General features: G+C 61.5%; 1 protein-coding gene across 1 annotated transcript in view; it reads right to left on the bottom strand.

The window, feature by feature from the left end:
- Positions 1-2,153: 2,153 nt before the first annotated feature.
- Positions 2,154-11,702, bottom strand: part of SREBF2 (sterol regulatory element binding transcription factor 2) — a 56,707-nt gene continuing 47,158 nt past the window's right edge. Inside the window, exons 15-19 of the mRNA XM_059081044.2 lie at positions 11,019-11,151; positions 8,365-8,533; positions 6,070-6,255; positions 4,471-4,582; positions 2,154-3,967 (exon numbers count right to left, since the gene is read on the bottom strand). Coding sequence (XP_058937027.1) covers positions 3,747-3,967; positions 4,471-4,582; positions 6,070-6,255; positions 8,365-8,533; positions 11,019-11,151 — 821 coding nt within the window. The 3' untranslated portion in view covers positions 2,154-3,746. The remainder of the gene's footprint in view (positions 3,968-4,470; positions 4,583-6,069; positions 6,256-8,364; positions 8,534-11,018; positions 11,152-11,702) is intronic.

Genomic DNA, 11,702 nt, shown 5'->3' with positions numbered 1-11,702 from the left:
CTCCAGCCGGTCACCTGCTCTACAGCTTGAGTTGGCTGAGCCTGGCTGATCCTCACTGACATTTTCTGGCCCTGGGCCGGCCCCTGGGCTGTGGGCCACTTGGTCAGCCTGGCCCAGGGCCACCCCCCGATGGCTGTGGGCTGTGGGCCGGGTAGACAGCTGGTACTCAGGATGGGGGAGCCTCCTCCCGGTGGCTGCTCTGGGGGAAAACGGGGATGGGGATGCTGGAGCCAGAGCCTTGGCAGTGCCCTCACCAGGGTGCTCACCCCACTCACGCTTGGCACTGCCAGCTCTCCCCCTTCCTGCCACGCAGGCTCCCAGCACCTGACCGTGGCCCAGGGCATTGCCAACAGCCTGCGTGCATCAGGTTCGTCTGTGCCAGGCACTGGTGGGGAGATTGAGGGCTGGGTTATGTGTGTGACCCCATTGTGTGATCTCAACCAAGTTTCCCTCGTGTGTATCCTGGGCTCCGTATACTGTTTTAATAACAATGGCCACCGTTTGCTGTTATTTCTTCCATTTAATCCTCACAAAAGCCCCACGGGTGTGTGGCTTTACAGAAGAGGAAACTGAGGTCCTGAGACCTAAGTAACTTGCCAAGGTCACCCAAGTGACTCCAGTTTCGGACTCTTCCGTATTCTGCAACCACTGTGAACCTGGTGGTGGGCTGGCAGCAGCAGGCGGTGTGGGGGAGGAGGGATGGTTGTGTGTTGGCAGAGGGGCCCTTGCTCCCAGGGTACAGGCAGTCTCCGGCCTTCCTCCTGCTGGCTGGGCTGCCCTGAGGCCCCCAAACCCACCAGCTCTTCACCTGGAGGAGGGTCCACCTTGCTCTTTCTTAGGTCCGTTGAGGAAACCAAGGCCCAGAAGCCCGAGGGCAGAACAGAGCCCGAAGCCCATGGTCATGCCTGCAGTGAGGACCCCCATGGCTTACAGGGAAGACAGCCCTCACACCCTCAACCCAGGATTGGGGGGGGGGTTGCCCCCAGGACTATCCCGCAGCCGTACAGATACGGCTGGGGGAGGGGGGGTGGGTGCTGAGCCATGGATCCTGCAGAGACTCACAAAAGGACTGGGTTCCTGGGCACGTATCAGTCACCCATGGCCACCCACCCTGGTGACACAGGCCCTGGCTAGGCTATGCTGGGAGGTGGGCATGACCTCTTGGTTCATTCTCAGTCCCAAGGGCCCTGGATCTACATCGCAGGGGGCCAGGCCGCCACTGAAACCGCTGCTGTAATAACTGTGGACAAGGACCAGCTACAGCCGCCAGCCCCAGCCCGGGCTGCTCTGGCCCGTGGGACGGTGTGGCCCGCCGTGACTGCCCTTCAGAGAACAGAGTGGCTTCGAGAGCTGAAGGGACTTGGCTCATTTCTCAGGCGGGCCAGGTCATGGACCCTGCACTCCAGCCCCCAGGCTCGTCCCGATGTGGCACTCACTGCTGACCCCGCTTCCCCAGGGCCCAGCGCCCCCCCACCCCAGCGCGCCCTGTGGTCTGGCCCCTCACCGGCCTCACTAGGCTCTCACCATAAACTGGCACTTCACGTGCGCTGTGTCGCTCAAACTGGCCAACAGCCTGTGGGCACTGGGTCGGACGCAGGGCCTGTCATCCCCATTCTGCACACATGGAAGCGGAAGCTGAGGTGATGTGTGCCCGCCCCCCCGCCCCCCACCGCGCCCCACGCAAGGGGACCCAGCTGGCAAGTACAGGAGCTGGACTTGGATGTGACTTGCCGGCCACATCCTCAGCAGCTCACTGCCTCCCAGGAGATGGGGAAACCAAGGTGCGACCCACCCAATAGGGGAGAGGTTCCTCTCTGAGGGGTGAACACAGAAGGGCTTAGCATCCCAAATCCCAAAAAACTCTGCTGTCCCCTAAACAGCCAGCTCTGTGTCCTGCATACAGTGACCTCTGACCCCAGCAGCACCACCAATACCTTTTATCCCAGGTCTGTCCCAGCCCTGGAGTGTGAGCCCGGCAGCCGGCACTGGGAGGAAGGGGCCAGGTGCACACGCAGGCAAGGAAGGTCCGTCAGACCGAAGTCGCCGGGGCCTCTCGGCAGAGCGCGAGCGCCTGTCCTCAGCCTCTGACCCCCCGGAGGCCGGGCCGTGCGGTCGCCACGGCGGTCACGCCACAGAGCCTCACACGCCTCATGCTGGGTGGCACCAATCTGCGTTTATTCAATAACCTACATCCAGGACACAGTGAATGACTCCACATCAAGGAAGCCAGAGGTGTATCCCCCTGTTCCGTGAAAAAGCACCCCCTCCCACCCCTAAACAAGAATGAGAAAAGGCACAGTATATACACATGACACAAAGGCAGGCTCACCCAGTGGGCAGGGGTCATAAATTACAGTGAGGGGGGGGGTGGGCAGGAGAGAAAAAGTGGGTGAGGTCCAAGCTGACTGTTCCAGCCTGCACTTGGCATCAGAGGAGCCCCTCCCCGCTGTGTTTACCCCGATCTGTGCTGGGGTCCCGGCCCACTTTCTGCCCCAACCAGCCTGAGTGGGTGAGAAGCACAGGGAGGGAGGAAGGGAGGGAGGGCAGCCCCTCGCAGGCTCCCAGCAGGCCCCGGGGTACCAGGCAGCCCTCGGGTCCCAGGAGAAATGGCCTCTGGCTAGGCACCAAGCCAAGGGATCCAGAAAAGTGGGGCCACTTTTCCTTCCAGGGCCCCCCGTGAGGAAGGGGGCTTCACTCCTAGTGCCCACCTTGGGCAACACTGTGCCCACCCTGAAGAGGGAGGGGCTTGTCACTGGGGAGGGGTTGGGGTCTGGTCCCTGCCACCCTGGTTTATTTTCAGGTCAACAATTAGGGATAAAAACAGACTACGGAGGTAGGAGTTGGGATGACAGGGAGCTGAGAAGCCATACTGAAGGGCCCTGGTCCCCAGTCCTTAATGGGTGGCTTCATCTTTCCCAACCCCCTGGGACTAACCCAAGGTTAGGCTGACATCCCAGGGGGCGGGGGAGCGGGAAGGAACAGGACACTTAAATAAGATACCGTTTATTTTTTAAAAAATTAAAAAATTATGCTGACAGTATTTCATCCATCCCCAGGTCTGCCCCCTACCCCCACCCCCCACCTCCCAAGGGCTGTCCTGTGTAGTAAAGAGGAAACAATGGACTGGCTTTGTTAGGCACAGGGGAGGGGACGCAGACCCAGGGAGAGAAAGAAAGATGCCACAGCAACTCAGCCCTGCATCACGGCAACCCCAAGCACACTGATATAAAAACATTCGTATAAAAAGGGGGGGCGTGCTGAGCACAGTGCCAAGGGTGAAGCGCTCTGGTGCCCAGCGACCTAAGTCCCCCAGAGGGAAAGCCTGATAAAAAACAAGGAAGCAGGAAAACGCGGGGAGAGACGTTCACAGGAGAGAGTGTCTTGGGAGGGCTGGAGGTGGGGCCGGGCAGCTTGGGGGCTCCCCTGCTGCTTCCAAGTCGGGGTGCCCCCAATTCCTGTCCCTCCCTGACTTTCCTCTCTCAGGCCCACTGGGGCCTGGACTGTGGGCATCTATCCACAGCAGCTTTAAGGGGCTCTGCCCAAGGGGCCCACTAGCCTGAGGTGGTCCAAAAGCCTTGGCAGGTGACAGCTCGGAAGCCACGGCTCATGCCACGGCTCATCCCACAGCTCCCAGAGGGAGGAGGGAGAGACTGGGAGGCAGAGGAGGAGGGAGAGGAACACAGACAGAGAGGAGGGAGAGACAGAGACAGAGGGAAGTGGTGGCCGAGCTGGGCAGAGCCCGGGGGTCAGGAGGCGGCGATGGCAGTGCCGCCCCCCAGCTTGACAATCATCTGCTGGCAGTCGCTGCACGAGCGCCGGTCGCCCACCTTCTCCAGGGTGCGGGCGGCCTCGGCCAGCAGCACCGCCCGCTGGCCCGGGGAGGAGAGGAAGGAGAGGGGCAGGTGGCGGCAGGCCAGCAGGATGGCGGTGGCCCGCTCTCGCTGGCCGGGCCAGGCGTCCGCCTCTCCTGTGGGAACCATGAGACACGCACTCGCTGAGATGAGAGCCCGCCCGGACGCAGGCGCTGTTCCCAGGGCTCGGTGTGAGCTGGTTTATTTAATCCTCACACCCCCCAAGTGAGGGAGGCTCCAGCGCCCTGCCTAGTTCACGAGAAGAGCTGAACCCGCCGCTGCCACAGGCTATTATTACTCCTGCCACAGGCTGCTACTCCGAGGCGGGGCTGAGGTGTGGCCCATCAGGGGCTCCGGCTCCCGCAGTGGGGCGACGCCGCAGCTGTCCCCTCCTCACTCGGGGCTGGACCCGTGACAACGCGACCAAGGCCGTCCCGGCCCCACAGCACCTCATGGACCCTCCCCCGGCACCCACCAAATCAAGCCTTGGGTTTCGAGCGGCCTCTGAGAACTCTGCGGATGCCCAGGGCAGGGCAGGGCTGGGCTCCTCCCCCCGTTTCCCCGCCCCTCCCCAGGCAGGGCCCGCCCAGGCCGAGGCGCTGGGTGCTGGTGGGCTCACCGTGCTTGGCGTTCTGAGCGGTGCGCCGTCGCAGGCTGTGCTCCAGCAGCTGGTGGGTACGGGTGGGGCTGGCCCCCGCCATCAGGCGCACGGTGGCCTCGTGCAGGAACACCTGGGAGGTGCAGGGGGACACAAGCCGGGGGTCCTCACCTGTCTGTGCCCCAGTAGGTCTCTCTCCCTGCAGCATGTCGTCCGCCACCCGACAGCACCCCTTCTCCTCTCCACAACACCCTGCCCCGCTCACCCCTTGAAAGCAACCTCTCTCGTCCTCACTCTGACCCCCGACACAAGCCAGGCAGGAAAGGGGAACAGAGCACAGGCCACCTGGTGGGGCAGGAGCAAGACGGCCGCTGAGCTGAGAAAGAGGACAAGGGCTGCCTCCTCTACGGCTGACCGGGAGCGCCAATGAGCCCTCTGGGGTTGGAGGACAAGTAGCCAGGGGGGACCCTCACTTCGCTGGAGGCTGCCTCCAGCTAGAAAGCAGGACAGAGGTGAGGCAGGGACAGGAGGGGGCAGGAGGACGGCTGCGCTGGCACCAAGGAGGTTCGGGGTCCTGTTGCCTCCTGTTTCTTCAGAAAGGAACAGAGTCCAGAGGTTTCCAGGTGAAAAGTCTGCAGCTCTTCTGAGTCACTGGGGATGGGGCGGCCAGGCCTAGGTCTCTAATTTCTTAACATCTCAAGGTTGTTTTACACCTTAACGTCTCAGCGTGTGAGGAGTGCTGCCCTGGAAGGCAGCGGGGGAGGCGGTGAAGGGCTTTGGCAGGTGGCAGTCTTTTCTGAGGAGGCCTTTGATGGGGGCCACAGTGCCCGGGGCACACTTCCTCTTCTCCACGGCGAGGGGGCTGGCCCTCACATGACTGTACTCCATCTGCCGTGTCTGTCCCGGCTCGCTGCACACAGGGACCACAGCGTAACCCTGCGAGGACCCCAGAGCACCCTAGGGTGGGGGCAGCCTCACCCTGAGCCCTTCTTTTTCACACCCTTCCTCCCCACACTTCTGGCCTTCTCGCTTGAATTTCTGGAAAATAATTCAGGCGTCGAGAACATGCTGAGTGTATTACCCTAATTGGTAATAAAAATAAACCAAACAATGAAATGATTTGCGTCCAGTAAGCCCAGTTACACATCTGCCCTCAGAGTTTATCTCAGACCGTGTAGCCATCGCCAAGGGGATGTTACGTGGGGCGTCGGGCAGCAGAACCAAAGGCCGCCGTGGCTGAGAAAAAGAATGAAAGGCATGTCTAGGGGCATCCTGCTGCTCTGACACGGATTATGAAAGCCAGAGTAGAGCTCCTCGTGGCCTTCCCACCCCCTCCGCTCGGGCCGGGAGCCCCTTCTTGCCCCCACAGCCCCCATTCCCGAGTTTAACTGGTGAGGCGCAATCTGTGTTGTCCTCTGTCTGTGGCCATGTGGCCTGCTCACCACCACGCTCCAGGGCTGGGCACACAGCAAGTACTCCACCAACATGAGCCAAACAAAGGGATACATGGCACCCAGCCCAGCGCCTGACAGCTCAGCTGAGCTCGGGAGGCCGACGCCACGACCCCAGGCCAGTGCTGTGCTGGGTTCTGCCCTCCCCCGGCAGCAGGCCGGGCCTCACCTTGCGGTAGGCCGGGCGGAAGCTATGTGCCAGCCTGCGCAGGCTGCCCAGGTCCCGCTGGAAGCCAGCCAGCTCGGCGCCCGACGCGTGGTAGGTCTCACCCAGGGCCTGGCTGGCTCCTGCTTGCTTCTGCCAGAGCGCTGTCCGCAGCGACAGGAGCAGGTCACAGGTCAGCAGCTGGACCACCTGCAGGGTGGGCCGCGAGGGAGGAGACACGTTGACTGGCCGATTCCTGGGGCAAGGGTCCCAGCGCCCACCAGCCCTCCCCAGCCTGACACCCGGCAGCTCCAGGACGAAGGGCAGAGCCCCAGACGGGGGAGCCTGGAAAACACCCCACAGCGAACAAGAGAACAGCTGGAGAGCGGACTTAAGCTCAAGGCATCTAGTCCTTTCCACGGCCCCAGGTGGTAGACCTGTTCTCCCATCTTGCGGGTGAGGAAGCCGAGGCTCAGAGAGAGGCTGCAGGCTCGTGTAGGGGACACAAGTGGCGAGGACAGGAATAAAACCGTCACGGGTCTGATAGGAAGTCAGGTCCCTCCCACCTCACAGGAGCCGTCCCATGGCTGGCCGGGAGGCTGAGATACTCAAAAGGTGCCTCGGCCCAATCCTTCCAGTGGAATCCAAAAGCCTGAAGTGGCAGCACAGCCTGGAGATGGAGGACCAGGGAGAAGAGGCTCGCTTCAACAGAGGGCAACCGAGGCCCGGCCCAAGTGGCCTCTGGGGTCGGGGAGACAGGAGCCCAAGAAGGCAGAGCCGCAGAGCAGCTGAATGCTTGGGTTTGGATCCACTGACCCAGATCTACCCTGACATATGACCAAACCTTTCTGAGCCTCAGTTTCCTCACCCACAAAACGGGCGCCTCAGGGCTGCAGTGGGCGTGAGTCACACGAGAGCACCGCGCGGAGGCACCGTGCCGGCCGCAGAAGCACTGGCCTCAGCCGCGCTGGCGCCATGAAGCACAGATGCCGCCAGGCACCAGCAAGGCCGGGCACCTGCCTTGCTCCGGCGGGCCCTCCGCACCACGGAGCAGCGCTTCTCAGGCTCCGGTGGCCTCCCCCAGGCCATGCCTCGTCTTGTCCGGCCTGGCTTTCCCCTTCTCCAGGGTGCTGGACCTGGGGAGGTCACAGTGCTGCCCCAGACCCTGGACCCTGCCTTGAACCTGCAGGTGGCCTGACCCTTGGCCACAGTGTTTTTTGGCTCCTGACAGCTTTGGTGGGGACACGGACGAGGTCTCTCTCCTCAAACAAAGGGGGCACTTCTAAGAAGTGGGGTAGCAGCCTGGGGCTGCATTCTGGCCCCGAGGGAGGCCAGCCTCTGTGGAGTTCCCTTCTTCTAGGCCCACTCTCCCACACAGGAACCCCAATCCCAAGGGTGCCCACAGCCTCTCTCTCCTTCCCCAAACTAAGCTGAGACAGTCTAGTTCTCTCATGAAGATAAACAGTTCTGGACACCAGCCGAGGAACCGCACAAAGCAAGCTGCGGCTCCCCCTCGATCGAGCCTTTGGTCTTGGGCCCTGTCGGCACACTGCCTGTCCCGCAGGGCTGGCTGCTGTCCTGGGTTCACCCCAGGGTCCGAGGCCACTGATGACCTCTAGCCAGAAGTGCCAGACCAAACCCTAGTGAGGGGCTCAGAGCCAGACCCTCCATGACATACCTTCTGTCTCCCTTCCTGGAGTGAAACCACACTCCTCCCTGTGAACAGATGATGCTTCACCTTCAGCTGCGTGCACGCCTCCCCTCCCCTCTCCCGGATGGCCCTGCCTTGTGACCCAACAGCGAGAGCAGAGCCCTCTGACAAGGCCTGGCTGGAAGTCTCTTGAGGGCTGGGCAGGCCTCTGGGATGCACTGTGGAAACATTGCACGGGTACCGCCAGAACATGCAATGCAACTACAATGCACCACAGCTGCCCGCTCGTGGGTGTGCAGCCAGCCACGGGGGTGCCCGGGGCGCTCAGCTGGCTCAGGATGTGCATGCGAGGGGCGGGGGCCCGCGGGGACCTGGGGAGTCGGGCAAGCTGCCTGGAACAAATGCAGAGCCCTGGCCAGCTGAGGTTCGCCTGGGGCTGACCAAGCTGAGGGCCCGCGGGACCCAGGACTCAGGTGGGAATACGCTCGTCCAAGTACTGAAAGGAAACCCACCTGGACCCACAGGTAGCTACGCTCTGGGGAAGGGGGCTGCCTGCTGGTCTGTCTTTCGCACAGCCCCATGGGCTGGCTGGGCTCAAGGCGGGTCAGAGCGCTCTTAGCCAGCAGAGCTGAGCACCTCCCCCAGGGGCCAGAGAAGCCCCCACTCACACGGCTGAGGGCTGGGTCGCAGGCGGCCCCACTGACGTTGAGGCTGCTCCACAGGTGGCCGCTGGCCCTCTCGCAGTGGCAGAAGGAGCTCTGCTGCCCGTCCGCCTTCCCGGAGAGTGAGGCGTGCATAGCTCTGCAGGTGTGGAAGACGGCCTTCACCAGGGGGCTCCTGGGCGGTGAGAGAGGCGAGAGGCAGGAGGTCAGTGCACGGCGCCTGCGGAGAATAAAGGGGGAGCCCAAGCCGGAGACGACTGCCCCCTCGCTGCTGTGACACGTGGGTCTGTCTGTTAAACCAAGTGCCACCATAATGGTTCCAGATCCCCAGCTCCAGACCGGAAATGCTAGCCCTGAGTGAGGGAGGCTTCCCACCCCCTAAGCACCTTCCTCATTCAAGGAAGGTTGACGGCGTTCGTTTCCTAGTGAAGGAGTAGGATAATAAATGCATTAGATGCCGACTGCGTAATGCCAGGTGGTGCGTGTGCCATGAAGGAGAGCCACGCAGAGGAAGGGGGTGGCATTTCATAAAGGATAGTCAAGGACGTCCTCTCTGGAAAGGTGACACTCGCGCAGAAGGGACCTGAGGGAACTCCTGAAGGAACCGGGGAAGGAGAAGTGTGCATTTCTAGGAAGGAGGGTTCCAGGCAGAGGAGCGGCATATGCAAAGGCCCTGAGTGTCTGACACACGTGAGAATATCCAGGAACGAGCTTGGCTGGAGAAGGAAGTGAGGGGAGCAGAGAGAGAGCAAGCTCTAAACAAGGCCCTTCTCAGCCTGGCTGCGGCCCTGCCTCCCGTCTGCCTCTGACCTTGTTCCAGGCTCCAGGCAACCGAAGCTCATCTCCTCTCCCTTCCTCACTCCTTGCCTCTGCTGACGTGGGTGCCTTTGCCTGGAATACCCTTTCTCACCATTTCCCACTTGTCTCCTGAGACTTGTTCCACCTGCCCGGCCCTCTGGTCCACCTTCTCCCGTCCTGTCCCCTGCAAGCCTCCTCTGGCTGCCCCCCGGGTCAGGCCCCCTGGCTCCCCCAATTATGCGCCTCCTTCCCTCACCAGGCGCTGTGCAAACTCCCGGAGGCTGAGCGGCCTCTGGCCCGGAACCCCTCCCAGCGATGCGCTGGCTGCTTCACGGGAGCCGAGACTGGACTGGCACAGGCACAGCTCCCGCAGGGAGAAGGCGCTGAGCAGGCCGGCCACTGTCTATTCGCTTACGGCTATAACTTGCGGTCCTGTTCACTGCCGCCTCCCAGAACCTAGAAGGCAGCTGACACCGAGTACGCCCTCAGCTAAGTATTCGCGGAAAGAATGACGGAATCATGGAAGGGGTACAGGAGAGCTCAGAATGCGGCTCGCGGCCGACAGGAAGGGATCGGAGACGCAGAGGCTCAACCACCAGGACTGCCACTGAGAAGCCGCCTAAGATGGTCATTCAAACAATCTGTGTCTCAGTTTCCTCATCTGTAAAGTAGCCACAATATCACTCGCTGCTACCTGTGGTGACGTACAGTACTGGTCCCATTATCTGCACCTGTTCTATAACGGCCGCTGCCCCAGAAGCTGGGTGTTCAACTCTTTGGAGAAACGTAGCCTCGTTTCACAGCGCAGGTCAGGGAGACAGCGGGGAGGCTGGGATTGGGGGAGGGGTCCCACAGCATCATTATCCCTGAAGAGCAAAGGGACCCCGGAGTGACTGAGTTCGGGGGCAGAACACCTGCCGGGGGTCTTAGCTGCACACCGGGGCTCTGTTCTTAGAAGTGAGGTGACTTTGGATGATTTACCCGCCGAGCCTCAGTTTCGCCAGGTGTGTTCGCTGGGAGAAAACACACACAGAGTGGGTGCTCGCTGGTCAGGGTGCTTAAAAATGGGTCACTTAAATGAAATTGGAGTGCCAGACCGACTTTAGGGAACCTGCCTCAGCCTGCTTTTCTCAGCTCCCTCCCGCTCTCCTGGCTAAGCATCTGCCCAGCCTCGGCTCTGAGGAGAGACCCGGGCGAGGCCTTTCCGTCGTGGAGCATTTTCCAATTTCTCTCGAATGGCAGAAGATGCCAGGGCCAGTCAGATGCAGTCAGATGCAGTCAGAAGCAGCCAGGGTGCCGGCAGGCTGCCGGGCACTACGGGCCCGACGCCCCCAAGCAGCAGGCGTGAGTCCCGCCAGTGGACTGTCCAAAGCTCTCCGGTGATGCCTGGCGCTGAAGGCCTTTTCAGTGATAGCGCCGGCAGGGGGGGGGGGGGGGGCGGGGGCGGAGAGGAAACTGGATGCAGTGCTGGCACGTGAGAGAAGGCTCCTCGGTCCCTCACGAGCCGGTGCTGGCTGTGAGCCATCAGCACCCTGCCTGGCTCCACCGGGAGCTTCTGGAGACGCTGGGGGCTGCCGGCTCTCCCTGCCCCGTCAGCCTGTGCACGGAGGCCCGGAAGCAGCGCTGACTGCTGCCGGGGTGACACACACGGGCAGACGTGCTCGCCACGTGTGGTCTCTGCATGGTGCCCTCACCCCCTCACTGCATCGCTCCATCTGTCACGCGGTCCCCGGTCCGCCTGACCCTTCACCCAGATGGCCACCCAGACATGCTCCCTCCCACTAACCCAGTGAGCCTGGCACAGCTGGCGCTGGGGACTCCCCCGGAGAGAAGCAAGCAAGTGGTCAAGGGGGGCTACGCACTCTGTCACTTCCAGGGCCTTGGGAACACGCTCCACTTCGGTAAAGTGAGCGCGCACAGCTGCGTCGTCTCCCTGGAGCCAGCTGATGGCCACAGTGATTGCGGACGTCCACCACCGACAGACGACGTCTGGACCTAGAGGTGAACAGAAGCAAAGGCTGCTCCAGCACCCACAGAAACCAGAGCCCGCCGGCCGCACCTGGCCGCCGTCGCTCGTGCCATCTCTCCCTCCTGGAGACGGGCCGGGGCCCGTGGGCTACCCTCTCACACGATGCTGGTGCGAGCTCCACCCAGCACCATCTCACAACACAGCCGGCAATCTGTACTGACAGCCTTAAACATGTTCACTCCTATTAACCTAGTAATCCCATTTTTTTTGGCAATCCATCACAAAGAAATTGGCCTAAATAGAGAAAAAAGGCTCAACGAAGATGTTCCCTGTGGTGTTATTTTTAAGTAAAAAGCTGGAAACAACCTAAACTTCCAACAGTTGTGAAAAGTGGTGTTTCCAAAGTGTTTGTAGTAACAGACTCAGGTTAGAATCTTTTTAGTGTTTTCCTCTCCGAGGCCAAGTTTTCTCAGTGGACCTGTACGATGAAAGGCCTAAGAACATGTTCTTTTCTAAACTCTGAAATAAAGACAGGCCACGAGGTCAGTGGTCACGACGGGGCGGCTGCTACTCTGCG

This window comes from Kogia breviceps, chromosome 12 (genome assembly GCF_026419965.1).
Source record: "Kogia breviceps isolate mKogBre1 chromosome 12, mKogBre1 haplotype 1, whole genome shotgun sequence".
NCBI classification, from domain to species: Eukaryota; Metazoa; Chordata; class Mammalia; order Artiodactyla; family Physeteridae; genus Kogia; species Kogia breviceps.
This window is presented reverse-complemented; position numbering and strand designations above follow the sequence as displayed.